Raw genomic sequence first — 16,987 nt, 5'->3', positions numbered from 1 at the left:
CCTTCTGTCAGTCCTAACATTTTGGGGGCACTTATCCAGGGGTGTGTGCATCATACCTGTACCAAAGGATCCCATTCCTCATCCCCAATACAATTTTAACAAATTACTTAGAAATGGGGATGGAATGCCTTTGGTGTAGCAGGAAGATTCATCACTTGAAATGTTTCTCACTTCATTTTCTTTTGTTGCCATTTTCCAGATGGAATGCCTTTTAATAATGCGGTACAGGTGCAGTGAAAATGAATCACACAAAATTATGCTAAACTCCACTAACTGCTCCCTTCATGCTGAGCAGAGTAAAAGGTGTTTCACTGCTCTTGTTTGCTAATCCTTTTATTCTATAGTGGAACATGTGAAACTTGTAGGGACACTAACTAAATTGTGGTCATTACCTTTCCTGTTGTATTTTTTCTCAGCTTCCTGAATAGTGGTGAACTCAGCATTTCAAAGATGTGTTAAGCACACTAAAATTTTTAGGAGTTCAGTGCTAACTCAGGTAGAGTTCCTGTTGATGTCAGACTTTCCAGATTTTGTCTGCTTCAAAGTTTGGGAAGATTTCTAAGGAGCCGAGATTGGGGCTGTAGGTGCAGAACCCTCTTGAAATGGATGTAACTCTCCGGCTTAAAAAATGAACAATTTTTTTCTGCTATTCTTTCAATGAGTCAGGTGATCTCTATCTTAAAATACTTTGCAAAGTGTCAAGCAGCTTAAGAAACATTTTACTGTACTGTACATGTACTTACTTTTTTTCAGTGCTATAGACCAATGTCCATGATTCATGGACTTTATTCACATACTCAGGTTGCTTCCAGGTGTTCACTTAGTAGTGGATGTAGTCTAAACTCTAATATTTGTTCATAACTGTCTCCCCTCTTTCTTTATTATTAATCCTTTCACAAGGCTGTCGATTTCAGATCTTATAAATTGTGGCTAATACCTTCTTCTGTGGAGCATTTTGATAAATCATAGTGTGTCTCTTTATATCTGTAATCTGAGTGTTTTGAAGTAGAAATGCATACATTATAGATAAGGTTCAAAGCACTATAAAACATCAAGAAAATTGTAGGAGGAAAAAAGTTAAAGGTTCTTGTAAAGCTCCTGTCACATTTAATTGCTGGTTTAGGCTTTTGACATTTAAAGCTATATTATCTTAATATATAGATTTCTTTACATTTAAATACCAGGAAACCATATAGTGCAGGGTAGAGAAGAACAGAAGTTTCTAGTCTTATCCAAACAGTGACATGAATTTAATTTTGTCCTAAGAAGAGGTGGTCCCAATCCTTGAACATGTGACATTTACATGGTACCATGAGCTCTAAGAAAGTTTACAAATATGTAAACACTTCCATGACTGTATTTTTGAGTTGCAGCCTGTGCATGTTTGTCAGATGAGAGATAACATGAAAAATTATTTTGTGGATATATATCCATAGTATGAAGACACTGTTTAAATTTTAATCTAGCCTGGTTTTAAACATGGGGAAACAACAGATCTTAATGGTAAGTGTTGTCCATCTCTGAATCAGGCTCAAATATATTTTGTGGATTTTGCTATAATTAATTTTAAAATATAAAGTTCTGTGCTGGATTTCCTCCTCCATAAGCATGACCAGCTCTCACTGAGATCAATGTGAGTTTATGAAGCTGAGAATGTAGAACATGGCTCGATGCATGTTTCAATAGTTCAGATTGTTTTCCTATGCAGCACCTATATATTGCCTCATTTGTATTCATTTTTCTTCTACTCTCTGCCTTCCCCAGCTGTTTGATCTGGTGTACAGGGAGGAGACATTGCTAAATGTGATAAAAAGTGTTACCAGGAATGGCCGTTCAATTATCCTCACTGCAGTGCTTGCTCTCATCCTGGTTTATCTCTTCTCCATCATTGGCTTCCTCTTCCTGAAGGATGACTTTATCATGGAGGTTGACAGGTTGAAAATCAGGACCCCTGCTGCAGGTATTGTTTTTTATATTAAAATTTGCTTCCGATGTATCCCTTTTTCTGCCTGCCTAACCTAACTTTTCATCTAAGGACATCAAATTTCTTTATTTGTGCCTGCATGAGAGCAGAACTGATTCCATATACCTTAGAACTAATTAAATCTCTGTGTAAAATTTAATGTGTATAGGGTTCTTTTAGTCTGGGCTTATTGTTGAAATGTTAAAATCTAACATATTTGATTTATTATGTTTACTTCACAAACTTGTGATAATGTTAAAAAAAAATCTGTATTTCCTAAATATCTTCCTAAGTGAAAAGCAGCTCCAAGTGGATTGTATTGGTTCTCATCCCACCTAAAAGCAACTCATTTCTATGTACTATGTACTATGTATTTCAATTTCTATGTACTGTATGAGGCATGTGATCTTAACATGTTCATTAGCTGTATTAATTTCATTGCTTTTTAAGCTTCATCCAGCAGAAATTTATTACAGAATTCACATTTCTACTGATAGGAACATCTTTTAAATTCAGTGTGTTTTTCATGATCATCATCGTTAGTGTATAACCCTGGCTTCAGTAAAGTCATTGGGAAGTTTGGAACCAGTTTTAAGAAGGCCAGGATTTCAGCTTTCTGGAATGAGAGAGTTTAGCACAGTGAACAGAGAGTTACAAACTTGCTTTGCTAGGAAAGAGCCAGGTCTGGTCAGTTGAGGGCTTTGTGTGTGCTGCCAGGCAGCCTGCTGGGACATGGGCAGGGGAGGAACGACTGGCTGCAGAGAAATGCTTGAGAATAGCTGCTGATTAAATTCCTTGAGGCGTGATTCTCCCAAATGCTCAGCTCTTCAGACCTGCACACAAGCACAGAACTGGTGGAACCCAGCTGGGGCTGTGTGCACTCAGTGTTTGCCAGTCTTTCCCTGAAGTTGTTTTTCCAGGATTTAAAGCTCACAAACAAGGCAAAGGTCATTCAAGACTCATGGGCTTGGCATACTTCTGCAGCTGGTTCAAAACCATATAAAAAAAAAAAAAAGAACCTGACAGATTTCTTTAACATACTATGGGATTTTTTAAATTTTTATTTTAGTTTTTCTGCCACTGATCATCCATTAGGGGCTAAATTGGCTTATATTTGACTTGCCATTCATTTTTGAGACAGAACTCAGTGTGTGAAGTTTCACTTTGAAAGGTAGTTGTGACCATTTTAATAAAAGAAGCTACACACAGCTCTGGTCTGATCCAGGGCAGCAGCTCCTGTGTGTTTGTGTTGCTTCTGTTGAGTTCTTGGCAGATTTTTGTGGTGTGGGTATGTTCTTGCTGGCTTCATACATTGCCATTTCTGATCAAAAACTCATCAAGAAAATATGCTGACTGCATGTTGATGGAACATTATGCTTCCCAGGACAAGTGCTTTAAATTTTTTCTTTATAAAGTAGCAGAAAAAGTAAGTCAGAGTACATGTTTTCTGCATTACACATACTGTCTTAAGCTGTTATTTTGTTGTATAGTTTTGCCTTCATTTTTTTTTCTCCTTAAATCTTTTTGTATCTCTAATTTGAAATGCAGAAAATTGTTGAAGGTGCACAAGAGAAAATTGGTTTGATAAAATCAAGCTGATGTACGCATTTACCACTTTGGGAATGTTAAATTAGTGTTTTACACAAACCCATACATATTTACAAATGAGTACCAAACTGTGTTATAATCCTTGAAAACCCTTAAATATTCTACATTCAGGATAACTGAATGTCAGCTTGGTGTCCTTCTTGTCAGCTTTTGTGAATAATTTATCTAATGGTTTTTAAAACTGACATTATTTTCATATCTGACAGTTGTTTCTTGCTTTGAATATATTTTGTGCTCACCAGAAGCAGCCGCATTTGATGTAGATTCATTAATTTCAGGAGATGAAATGGGAATAGCTGTGATATACAGTAAATATAAAACTGTGGTTTTGTTCATTGTGATTGCTTTGAGCTGTTGAGGCAGAATCTTTCAAGGAGGGAGGAACTGCTGGTGTAATTTGTTCTGTTTTTCCTTCTTAACTCTCCGACCCTGTGCTTCGCTCCTAGGAAATAATGATTTAAAACTTAACATCAATGTAGTGCCTGTCTTTTTGTCAACATCCTGCTTTTTCCACAGGTATTGGTGAAGTTCCCACTACAACCCTGACATCAATGATGGGAGCCTGTGCAAAGGAGAACTGTTCCACGAGCATCCCAGCTCTTAACCCAGGTCAGTACGGAACTTCCCTCAGACCAATGATCACTTAGAGCTGAGGGATCCCTAGAAATGTTCAAGGCCAGGTTGGAAGGGGCTTGGAGCATCCTAGGATAGTGGAAGATGCCCCTAACCATGGCAGAGGGTTGGAATGAGATGATCTTTGAGGTCTCTTCCAAGAGACCTGTAGTTCTGTGATTCTCTGATCTGTGTGCTGCTGTTGCAGGGACTTCTGCTGATGTGAGAAGTGACAGTGACTCTTGTGAGTCAGAAGTGCTCAACTTCTGCAAGGCTGGGAGCTTAGTTGGCAGCTTTGCTGTTAATGGGAGTGCTTCCCACACCTGATTTCCAAATGCACTGACATTAATTTTATTATTAAAAGAGCTTGCTGAATCATTATGCTTGAATGTGCAGGTTGCTTCTTGCCAAGTGACTTAGCAGAGAGAAGCAGCTCCCTGTTTGTCTGCAGCATCCTCACCTGCACGCACTGAGCACTGGTAGGCCCAGTTGGGGCCACAGAAATTCATTTTCATGGCATAGCATATCTGTCAGCAAGCTTCTGTGTATTTTTTCTATATGCATCTGGGCCAAGGGTGTAATGTAGCCAGAAGACCTGAGAACCCTGCTCCAGGCCCACATGTCTGTCTGTCTTTCCCCCTCTTTCCATGGGGCACAGCCTAGTTGAGTGGCTGGTGTTTCAGGGCAGGTCTTTGTTTTGATGTGTTGTGGCCTTTGCAGTGGAGGTGTGTGCACAGTGGATGGTCTGCAGGCTCCAAGTATTTACTGCCACAGTTGCCTGTGGCTGCTGGGGGCTGAAAGTGAGGACATAAACTGTCCCTTACTGTGTGCCAGTATAATGTTGTTTCATAAGCTTTATTCACCCACTAATTTTTGAGTTTTTAGGATCAAAGCCTTCAGGGAGAGGGCTATAAAAGCAGGCTTTTTCTCCCCAGCTGGTGTGTAAACAGGCCTCATAAACAACATGGGAAGCTGTCTGGCTAGATAGAGAAAACAGTCTAAGAGCTATTGGCAAAGCTGCTGCATTCAAAGAGTAATCAATCAGTCAAAAAGATGCAGTATGGCTTTTGCCAAGCTCTTTAAATGATAGAAATCTCACATTTCTCATTGTTTGGGTACTGCTCCTTTAAAATCAAACCATAATGAAAGAGGGCTGACAAAACATCTAAGTGCACTCTTACTTAATCTTGAAGAGATTTTATTTATCCCGTTCCATTAAATTCCACCAACATTCAGCAAGAGCAGTTTTGCTCACCTTAGCCAACTGGTCAAAAGAATAGTTCTACTTTCTGTCTTTTCTTGGGACAGATTTCCTCTCTGGCAAAAGTGTGAGTGTGGTGGAATGCAAAAGCATGAGATCACCATCCCTGGGAGTGTTCAAAAGCTGTGGGGATGGGGAACTTGGGATGTGGTTTAGTGGAGGACATGGCATGGTTGGGTGAGTGGTTGCATTCTGTCTCAGAGGTCTCTTCCAGCTTTAATGGTGCTATGATTCTGTGAGATTTGGGGAGTTTCACTTTGCAGCACCAGAGAAGTCCACAGCTGTGTGTGGGAGAGAGAAAATGTTCTCAGTGGCATCTCAGTCCCGAGTGAGACAGGAATTACATTGCTTTTCAGATCAGATCACTGCTGATCTTTTCTTCTGATGGCACTCTGCTTCTTCCTTGGGTTTCACTGGTGGAGCCTTGCCCAGTCATTGCTCTCACTGGTGAGGGAGCTGCCTGGGAGGCAGTGTGCTGTGCTCCCCTCTCTGCAGCCTGCTGCTCACTCTGCTCTGGGCTGTCAGCATGAAAATACTTCATTTCATCTGCCTTGGAGTGTCCCTCTCTCCCCTCCAAAGACATTTCCATAGCACTTCAGTCTGTGCCTGGTGAAGTCCCTGATCACTTATAGGAACTTCACATCCTGCAGTACATACCTTCTCATCCTCTGTAGCCCATAAAGATCTGTGCAGGAAAGGTGCACAGATACCTGTTTGTAAAATGGGACATTTCCAAAGAGCCATGCCGCTGCCAGGCCTGGTCCTGCTCTGAGCAAGTTCTGCTGGATCCACGTGGGCACAGGTGTGTCTCACCTGATGTGCTCGTGTGGCCCAGGGAGCTGTGGGCCATCACATGAGGATTTTTGAAGTAAATCTCCCTATTATCCCTCCCCCTGCCCCATGATTAACACTGTGGGGCAGCCAGCCCTTAACCTGTTTTGCCTGTGAATTAAATTTAATCAGAAGACAGCCTGCCTAATGCTGTCCAGACCCTCACAAGCCACTTTCCAGGGTGAAACTGCTTGCAAATAACCACCCCCTGAACCTAAATTAACATTAATATTGGGTCCTTAACAACAGTGCACTCTACAGATCCACTCCTTTCTTTCAAGTCTGGGCATTGCTGGTGCCTAGAGGGGCTGAGCCTGCACTGTGAATGCTGTTGGGCATTGAGAACAGACAGCTGAGGCAGAGCATGTGCCTGTAGGGGTGCCTGGCTCCCAGCTTGAAGGCAGCTCCACATCTGGGAGTGGAATAGAACAGCAAAAATGATGTCTGTACACTCCCCACAGCCTACATTGCTGCACTAGAGGTTTCTGCCAACTCTGGGCTGTCTGGTTCTCTGGCAAAGATCTTGCAACCTGAGCTTGCTTTTCTGGCAGCTTTTCTGGCTGGGATGCTGATGTTCTGTGTTGCAAGATGTGCAAGGTGATGTAGCTTTTTCTCTGAAGCCTGGCTTGCTCTGAATTAGCATCTCAGTGGACAGGGAGAGCTGGGTGTTAGGGCTGCTGGTAGATAATTCCCTCATCAATTCTCAGCCCAGGATTATCCTCTCTGTTCACCAGAATCTGATCATCTGCTGCTTCCAGCACCTGAGTCTGGTCTTGTGAACAGAGAAAATATTGTAGTTGCCTAAAACAAATAAAAGCTGTGGCTTTTTTGAAGGCTTTTTATTTATTTTGTGGATGGTCTCTTTCTCAAGCAAAGAAAAAAAAGGATAGAGTATTGTTTGAAAGGAGGGAATAATAGCAGAATACAACAGCAAAGATTAGTTGGTATGAATAACATCACTGTGCTAGTAAAAAAAATCTAGGTATAACAGGATAAAAAAGGTTTCTTGTTTCAATCCTTTCAGTTTCAACATTTAAGCAGTTATTTTTAAATCCAGGATTATTTGTGGGAGTAGTGTCTGTAATGACCATATAGTTTAACAGGGAAGTCTGTCCTGATGTCTGCTTTTACTTTTGCTCAAAGCTCCTTCAGTAGGGAGTTGTTTCTCATTTAATTTGCCTGTGGAACAGAAGCAGTGGTGGCAAAAGCAGCAGACACCAGCACTGTCCTGCCCATCCCAGCCAGGATACATGCACCACAGTCTAGGAGCCCAAATCCAAAATTAAATTTAAATCCAAATTAGTTGTCTGCAATGTGAGTGCTTGCAGTCAATTCAATTTATCAGAGTCTATCTCAGTGGCCCAGATGTGGTGGTTTGGGGCTGTTAAATATGTGTATCAGTCAGCTCTCCCAGCAGGGTGCTGTTATTTATTAAACTCTGTTCCAATGAGTGCACGGAGCACAGCGAGTGTGAATCACTGCCTCCCCCCAAGTGAGGGTGTCCCTGAGGGGGAAGGAAGGTAGGAGGGGTGGCAGTCACAGCCCTGACCCTTCAGCCAAGGCAGCAGCACACAGGGAACAGCTCAAGCAGGGCTCTTCAAAGGGAGCCTGTGGAAGCAGTGAGTATGTGGTGGGAGGGACTCTGGCCGAGGTGGACCAAGTCCCCCTGGGGTTTGGTGTTCCAGCCCAGCTCCTCTGCACGTTCAAATATCTCCTGTACAATAGTACCCTCTGTGGCTCGGCCAAAACCACACAGCAGCTCTGCAGCACAGATAAGAGCAGAAGCCAAATTTTCAGGCTGAGGCCAGGGAGAGCCTTTCATTTAATGTCTGTCAGACCTGTGCTTGGGCACGTGCGCTGGTGGAAAGATCACGGACAGACGGCCTCGAACAAAAGCCAGCCCCTCCTTCATGGTTTGAAATGCTAACATGACTTGGCTTCTACATGAGTAGGTAGAGGAATGATTTCACAGGAAGACAATCCTTTTACAAATGTGCTTCTAATTCTCTTTTTATATTGCTTCTTGTCTGTGCTGCATTTTAAGGGGCCCACTGGAAAAACAGTGGGAGGACTGCAAGGAGAAGGGGTGCTCCCATGAGCAGAGATGGTGGCTCTGGGTCATTAACAGCTCTGATGGGAGCCCTGCTTGTGATTTTCTCCGCCTCTCTTCAGGCTAAGTGTGCCTGATGTGCCTAAGTATGTCACCAGCAGGGATGTGCACATGGGTGGGGATGATCAATGAGGTTCTGCATGAGAAATACGAGAGGCAGATGTGTCTTGCAGTTGCTTTCTCAAACAGAATTGTGGCTTTGCTTGATGAGTGATTGTTTGATGCCGTGGTTCCTGTTTGCAGGTGAAGAAGAGGAGGATGGAATAGAAAGGACCTGTGACACCCTGCTCATGTGCATTGTGACTGTGTTGAACCAAGGCCTGCGCAATGGTGGTGGTGTGGGAGACGTGCTCAGAAAGCCTTCCAAAGATGTGAGTGTTTTGGCTCAGGAAATGCATTACTCCCTGTGCACCTCATGAATGCCAAAGTCAATTTTTGGAGGTTATAGACAGTGTTTGTATCTAGTCTGATCTCATGTCACACAGTTGACTAATCCATGTGATTTTTAGATCCCAGATGGGATATTAATGGGAAGAGCTAGGCTTAGTGTGATGATGATACTTGAAGAAAGGATTTCTAGGTAGTTGTTTACCACTTCTGGAAAAATGCAGAATATCATAACCTTCAAAGAACTGCTAAGAAGTCAGCCCTGGGAGGCACATCTGCAGTGCTGTGTCCAGTCCTGGGCTCCTCAGCACAGCAGGGACAGGGAGCTCCTGGACTGGGGCCAGTGGAGCTGCAGAGATGATTCAGGGCCTGGAGCATCTGTGGCAGGGAAAGGCTGAGGGAGCTGGGGCTGTCCAGCCTGGAGAGGAGCCCCAGCTGAGAGGGGCCCTCAGCCCTGGGTGTCCCTGTGTGCAGGGAGGGCTCCGAGCAGGGCCCAGGCTCTGCCCCAGGGCCCAGCAATGGCACCAGAGGAACGGGCAGGGACTGAGCCCAGGAGGTTCCACCTGGACATTTTAGTTTATATTCAGCATGGCACCTGCCCTGGAATAGGTCCTGTTGTTTACTTGTATTGAACTAGCATAAAGATCAAACCAGAATTTAATCTGTTGTGGCATATTTTCTCCTCCAGAAGTTTCCTCAAAAATGTGGTTCATTTAAGGACTTCTCTTAATATTTGGGTGGTTTCATGCATTTTTATTTAGGTTCCAAAAGAACATTACAAATAAAGGCAATCTAGCAGCACTTTGCTTGATGAGCCACACCATACATGTTATAAATAAATTCAGGATAAAGGATCTCAGCAGGGCTTGCAAGAGTCCAGAGACAGCTCAGATCTGCATGGAAGAGCTCTCTGTGCTGGTTTTAGCAGTCTATATCCTGTCTCACAGACTGGGAGGTTCTGCAGGAGCCAAAATTTATCCCCAGTGGAGTCTGTAAGCACTTACAGACTTTGAAAGTGACCCTTTGAAATTGACCCTTGCCACTTAGCAGCTCTTTAATGCTAATTATATTGACGCGCTCCACAAAGGGTAGTGCTATTAGTGCTATTATTCCCATGAATGTGTGGGAATTGGAGCAATTGGGTGACTTCAGGTTTCTATCATGGTGAAGAAAAGGACTTGGGTAGTCCCTCCCTAGTCCTGTAAGGCTAGCAGAATTTGGCATATGAAAAGAAAGAACTGTAGCTTTGCTTGAGCTAATGTGAAAATGTTGTTTAATATTTTAGATTTGTGCTATTTTTATACCTTATTGCTACCTTGCTATTGCAGGAGCCCTTGTTTGCTGCACGAGTTGTTTATGATCTTCTGTTTTACTTTATTGTCATCATCATTGTTCTCAACCTGATCTTTGGAGTCATCATTGATACATTTGCTGATCTCAGGAGTGAAAAGCAGAAAAAGGAGGAAATACTAAAGACCACCTGTTTTATCTGTGGTAGGTGTTACTGATCTCTTGAGATATTTGAGGGTGAAAGGAGTGAAAATGAACTATTCCTCAATAAATAAACTTGGACCCCAGGTGTGGTTATCTTTTACAAGGAAAGTGTAAAAATTCCAGAGGCTGATTCCAAATTTATTCCCTCTCAGTGGGAGACAGATTTGGTTTGTGAATCAAAAGCCAGCTTTGCTGAGAGGTGGCTTCACAGTCTCCACCCAGACTCCAAGGCAGAAGAGCTGTGTCTCACGCTTGCAGCATCACCACTAATGGAGATGGGGCAGCTGCTGACTCTGTTTCTCAGGGCTTGCTGCAGATGAAAGTGCAGCTTCTGTTTCACAGCACAGGGCATTCCAGAGGGGGAGCATCAGCAAGAGCTGCCCATTTCAGAAGGTGATATGAAGCAGGGAACCAAAGAGTTTGGTGGAAATCATCCCCACACTTATTTTGAAGTGCACTCACGAAGTGGGACAGACCTTCACTCCCTGGGGGACTTCACAGACACCTGCTTTTTTGTAGGCTGGGTGCTGTTTCCATGGTGGTTATACTGACAGGGATGAATGCTGTGCAGAGCACTACTTGTCTTTAGTGTCTGTGGACAGGAAATCCAGGGGGGCAAACATTGGTGATTCCTCTCCTTCCTCACTTCTGGTATTCTTCAGAGATCTGAACCATTGCAGGGAAAAATAAAAAATAATTCCTATGACTACAGCTCTGTAAAGACTGTGTGACAACAGAGCTGCAGGGACTCACCCTCTCTGCCAGGTTTTAAGCCCACAAACAATCTCACTGAAGCTTAAGTGGGATTCTTTATATGTTTGATGCTAAAAGTGTGCATAAATCTTTGGGAGATCAGGGCCTGGACTGCACACTATGTGCTTCCCAGTATACATCTAGAAAGAGCCAGAGCCAACACTTGTAAAACACTTTATGGCCCTCAGCATAGAAGGATCTGTTAAACTGTAACATATTTATTATATTGTTATTGTTATTAAGAGGAAATACCACAAAAGAGAATAAATGCTGCATTGAAAGACTTCTGTCAGGAATGCCTTCTGGCCTGGTATTTCTTGCCTGGCAGTTATGGCTTTTAAATTAAGATCTTTCAAATTTATGATCCTTTAAATTAAGTTAGGTTCCCTTCTCTAACATATTTAACAGATTTGCGTATTTTTATGTTGAAGTTTATATTTTGGCTTTATGTTTTTCTCTTTTTGCAGGACTGGAGAGAGACAAATTTGATAACAAGACCGTTTCGTTTGAGGAGCATATAAAGGCAGAACACAACATGTGGCATTATTTGTACTTTATAGTTCTTGTCAAAGTTAAAGATCCAACTGAATACACTGGCCCAGAGAGCTACGTGGCACAGATGATTGTGGTGAGTCAATTTGGGCAAGTGCTTTATGCAACTGAGAGATGCTCCTTGCAGCTAGGGCAGAGAATATCTTTCGTTTCCTCTCTCTCTGAACAATAGGAGGTATTGATCTGTATTTTTAAAGATCTTTTCACAAGTCTTAGTCTGCAACAAAACCCGGCCTTAAACATAATGAAAAAGATGAAGGTGCAGGCCTCAGTCCCCAGTTTGGCATCGGTGCTCTCATGCTCTGTGGGTTCTGCTGCCTCATTAGGCAGAGCTGGGGCAGGAGAGCATGCATCATAACATCTGCTGCTGCTCCAGCTTTGTCCAGTGTCTCTGGGCTGCTGTCCAGAAAAATAACATCTCCTGCTGCACACTGAAACGCGGGGTCAGTGCTCAGGGCTGGTGCTTCTCTCCTATGGCTGCTCTGAACAAGCTAGTGAAAAAACCAAACAGAGCAGCCACAGGGATTTGAAGAGCCACAGAAACTGCCTTGTGGAGCAGGGAGAGTACTTGGATTCAGAGAGGGAAATGTGATGATGCTGGGCCAGAGAGGTGTTCCATTACAGTTTGTTTCCAGCCCGCTGCCGAAGAGGGTTCGTTCTGCTCAGTGACAGGAGTGGATTATCAAGGCTGCCTGGCTTTGGGCTTCATTTTTGAGGAATTCTGCCTACCTGCTGGGCTATTCTGATGCAGCATTTTCTTCCTGTGGACTTGCTGGCAGGTATGCTGTGCTCAGGGCTGTGCCAGGCTCTGTGGTTGCAGAGCTGGCATATGTCTGAATCCCGGAGGAGGCTGTAACCAACGCGCATCAGGCTTCGCTGTTTCTGCACTTCTGCAGCCACATTTCTTATGAAGACTATCTCCCTGCTATCCCTCATCAAGCCTTTGGCTGGACATAGTACCCAGCCTCATTACTGAGGTGCTGGGTGGCCTTTTATTCCCCAGTTTAGCCAAGGGGAAGATTCTTCTCCTTTCACTTCAGCTGTCAGGTCAGGCGCCAGGTTTCAATCGATCCCAGCTCCTTTCTGCCTTGACAGTGCAGAAAGCTGGGTTATTTATTCTGCCTTCAGATGGGTGTCCAGGATAGCTGGGCTGACTCACCTTTCTCACTCTATTGAGAGCCCAAATGGTTAGTTTAGACAAGATGCCTAATTGGGAGCAGGCTAAAATTAGAGCTGACTGCCATGCTCTGTGCAGGCTTATGCAGGGCTTACCTGGAAGAACTCACATTAGTGGAAATGGTGGTGTTTAGACAGGAGTGTATGCTTGATTGCTGCAGTTAAATTGAGCTTTTGTAAGTGCTATTGCCACTACAAGGGAAGGTGCTGTGGCAGGTGAGGGAAATCAGTGCTCAGGTGCAGAGGAACAGCCTATTTCCTTCAATTTTGAACCATCAGTCTCATTGCCCAGCTCGGAGTGTTTATGCTATAGGCAGCGATGGATCTGCACTTCTGCAGTTTGGTAGGTGAGGTAGAAAACCTAAAACAAATCCTTGTATACTCTGTTGCATTACAAGAAATTATTCATAGTGGCAAGCTGTCCTGTTACCCATGGAAATATTTTAGCTTATGTCAGAAATACATTTTAATTTCTGGAACCAGACTCTGGGGCCTGTCTCACTTGTTCATTCCTCCTCTTCCTCTCCCTGCAATATTTGTAGGGTTTTAAAAGTTTGTGGTATGTATGTTAAGTATTAATGTTTAATTCCAAGAGATGCATTAATATTCATAATAAGTATATTCATCCTGTGGCAGCAGTGGTTTGACTTTTCTGATGTGCAATTCACTAATGTATTTTACTTCTGCATTAATGGCTGGAACTCCTTTTTGAATATCTAAAACAGAAAAGCACCAAAAACTCACGTGACCCCAAGCACTGCACTGATTTCTCAAAGCCCCTGTTCCTCCAAGGCAGAAGGCTGGTAGTTTAAGTGGTTAGCAGTAATCCAGATTGTGGGATTATTAAATTCTCTTTTTCCAGTTAAAGGTTATTTTGGATGCTGGAGAGGTACCTATGGATCAAGAAATGTAAAGCTTACGTGGGATGAAAGTATAAAGGGCAGAGTGGGAGAAAAAAGATAAATAAATGGTTGTACAAACTACAAGTGTCTGGTATGGGATTAGTAGTTGTGTCTTTGTGTAGTTTAAATTCCTAGTATGAAATCCAGGGAAGATGTGCTGCATAGCAAAAGCAATTGGAACTTCTTAAGTGAACAAAAAAAGGACACTTTCTCTTGGAGCCAGAGAATTTACTGTGTGTCACATGCATCAAGGAATACTAAGAAATTAAAGAAAATAATCTGACTGCAAGAATGGAGTATGATATTTGACTGGAGGAAGAGATTTAAAGATTTGCTTAGGACCAAAAGAAGTCACAAGAAAAACTCTCAGAGGCAGTTTTGCAGCTGTCAGACATATGAGCTGCTTAGCAAATGTGTTTGGAGTGTCCCTAACTCTTCCTGATAATAATGAATTACACCACAGGCACGTGAGATGTGCTGCATTCCATGCACTAATTAAGCCTGAGCATGGCCTTTGTCATGAGGACAGATAAGCTGATTGAGACTCTGTGACAGCCTGTGTGACCATCCTTGTGATGCTGGGAGAGGTGACCAAATCCCAGGTGGGACAGCACATCCTGGTTAGGATCTGGCAGAAAAGAGACTTGAAATTAACTTTTCACAAGGGACCTGCCAATGGAATTGGCTCATTGATGAAAAAGGCTTGTTGGGTTTGTATGGGATTGCAGGAAATATTTATAAATAAGGGTGGTTGGGATAGCAGGGCAGTCTCAGGACCTCTTTGAAAAGGACAAGGTGGAATGAGATTTTATATTTCATACTATACAGAATATGGCTGAAAAAACTCTGTGAATCATCCTCCTGGAAGAGCTGTCTTCATTGTAATTGTTTTTGTTATGATCAGGAATACCTTCTGTGGCTGCTTCTGTAGCTTTAATGGATTCTGTGGAATTTAATGGAATTCTGTGTTTTCACAGCCAAATCACTTAAGGAGAACTCATACCCAAATCTAGTCTTCAAGTCCTTCAATGCACATAGGTCAAAGTTTTGGAATATGCTGCAGTAACTTTAACAGAAAGTAGAGTTTAGCTCCAAGTATCATCCTCGCTGTCCCTACAACTGCAGTAAGAAACCAGTTATCATTTGCATTTGCCTACCCCTGTCTTACAAAGTATTGCAAAAAGTAACATTGGAATAATGATCAGTATTAACTAAGCACCAGGAAAAGCATCTACAATTTCTGATAGTCCTTTTCTCTATTGCCCACCCTTGTCAGAGCCCGAAACTATGACTGTCTACTTTGTATCATTGGTCCAGCAAACAGTGCAGCATCTGGTTGGAAAGGTTTGCTGATAGCACAACAGATAAAAAAACCAGGAAGTCTGTTCCTTGTTTTGGAATGCTATTTGAAAGGCTGGATGCCAGAATGATGGGAATTATTTACACATCATTGATCACCTCTCCAGTTTTTCAGTCAAGAAGGGGAAAGAAACACGTGGGTGATGCTGTACACACCCCTCACTCAAATGCAAGATTCTTGCAGACTTCTGATTTCACTTGTATTTCTGTTCCAGGGGTGGTTTGCTCCAAGGTATTCCCATTATCTGGCATGTCTCTGGCCTCAGATGACCTTGGGGTAGAGCACTTCTTTTGCTTTCTTGCTCTGGAGTGTGGACATTGTCTCTGCAAACTCCTGGTGTTCCCTGTGATTTTGGTTTTCCCAGAAGCTCTGTGTTTGCTTCAGTGCTTAGCATACTGCTCTGAGCAGTGATTGAAGTAGTCAGGACCTATGCAGCCTTCATAAAGTAAGGTATTAATTTTTCTGGGATTTTTCTTTTTAGAAAAAAGCATGAAGTATAAAATGTATTCTAAAGCAAAACACAGTTTATACACCTCGAGCTTCATGGAGATGTTGGTGGGAATAAAGTACTTCAGCTCTTCCAGTGCTGCCCTTTCTTCTTGCACACTATCTTTTATCAGCTTTTGGGTAAAATATTAATGAATATTAAAGCAGGGCAGTAGGTTTTATTATCTGTTTGCTCTCCAGGCCTCTTTTATGAAGTCAGACAGGTATTATACAATATCTGAAGAGACAGAAACTTTGAAAAGCTGGCTGGATGCCTTGTGTTTGCACTGAAAACCTGCATGAGTGATTCCCCTATTGAATTTTCATTCCTGTAGAAAAACCCTGTTTATCTGACCCATTTGACCAGAAACAGCATCCCTAGCAAAGCCAGAGATGCACATAACTTATATTACATTGATACAGCAATCTTTGAATGTTCCTTGTGTCCATTTGTCAGAGGAGACAGTTTAATGTGATAACTGGAACAATGAAGGTTAATGTCCAAACTTTTATACTTCTCTTTTCAGAGGTGTAATTTGTACACACATATTTCACCCGAGCCTTGGTAGCTGTAAATAGATATATGGAGGTTAAAAAAAAAAAGGACATGATTAGTTACTGAAGTTTTTGTAGCTCAACAGAGATATGAATTAGCCTATGATTTGTACCTCCATTCATTTGCAAAAATAAAAGGCTATTGGCTTAGCAATTAAATTAGTTATTTTTCCCTCTGAAAGAATGAAAGACTTCAGCAAATGAAGCCCTGGAACTTCCATTCTCACGTGCTCTGTCCACAGTTCTTAGCAAGTTTCGTAATGGCTTTTATCAGCATTAGTGCTACCTGTCATAACTACATAATTACAGCACCTAATTATATTATTACTTATTTACCCTAGTTATGTAATTGGATGTAATTGTGCAATTATGTAACTCCTCAGTCAGCTGAAAAATGCTCTAAAACCAGCCTATGCTCCTAAGAGTAAAGGATACTGCGGTGAATTGGACGTCTCTCTAAAGCAAGGCAATCTTTGCTGGGAAATTACAGGCTCTTTTCTCCATTATGATCATTGGGACCATGAACCTTTTATTCCCATCAATGTGGCAGGGAGGAAGCAGTACAGATTGGTTGAGCAACACCAGCCTGAAATTCTGAACAATTGTCTTCTGATTCAGTTCTTTTAAAAGCACTTATGGCACACAGCAATGACCTGGCATTGGCCATGTGACAAAATATTTTAACTGTTTTATTTTAAATATTTTGAAGGTGTCAGCTTTTTTCCATTATTATTTTTCTTTTAAATTGTTGAATAAAATAAGTATTTAGGCACGTCATGAGGAAAAATGCATTCCCCTTTTGAAACATTCTGATTGTTTTGTTTGGTGTTTTTAAATACTGAAGTTTTGAAAATTCAGCTGAATGTAGTGCTTCTTTGAGCTGGTGTTGTTGTTTCTGTTCTTCCTATCTCCAGCCTCATGGTTTTTCTATTTCTCC

At 42.3% G+C, this 16,987-nt stretch overlaps 1 protein-coding gene across 1 annotated transcript in view; it reads left to right on the top strand.

The window, feature by feature from the left end:
- Positions 1–16,987, top strand: part of ITPR2 (inositol 1,4,5-trisphosphate receptor type 2) — a 241,630-nt gene that overhangs the window by 207,564 nt on the left and 17,079 nt on the right. The window contains exons 51-55 of the mRNA XM_058805787.1: positions 1,765–1,960; positions 4,088–4,180; positions 8,629–8,756; positions 10,101–10,266; positions 11,487–11,647. Coding sequence (XP_058661770.1) covers positions 1,765–1,960; positions 4,088–4,180; positions 8,629–8,756; positions 10,101–10,266; positions 11,487–11,647 — 744 coding nt within the window. The remainder of the gene's footprint in view (positions 1–1,764; positions 1,961–4,087; positions 4,181–8,628; positions 8,757–10,100; positions 10,267–11,486; positions 11,648–16,987) is intronic.

This window comes from Ammospiza caudacuta, chromosome 5 (assembly GCF_027887145.1).
Source record: "Ammospiza caudacuta isolate bAmmCau1 chromosome 5, bAmmCau1.pri, whole genome shotgun sequence".
In the NCBI taxonomy this organism is placed as follows: Eukaryota; Metazoa; Chordata; class Aves; order Passeriformes; family Passerellidae; genus Ammospiza; species Ammospiza caudacuta.
Note: the sequence above shows the minus strand (reverse complement) of the source record. Positions and strands in the feature narration are given on the sequence as shown.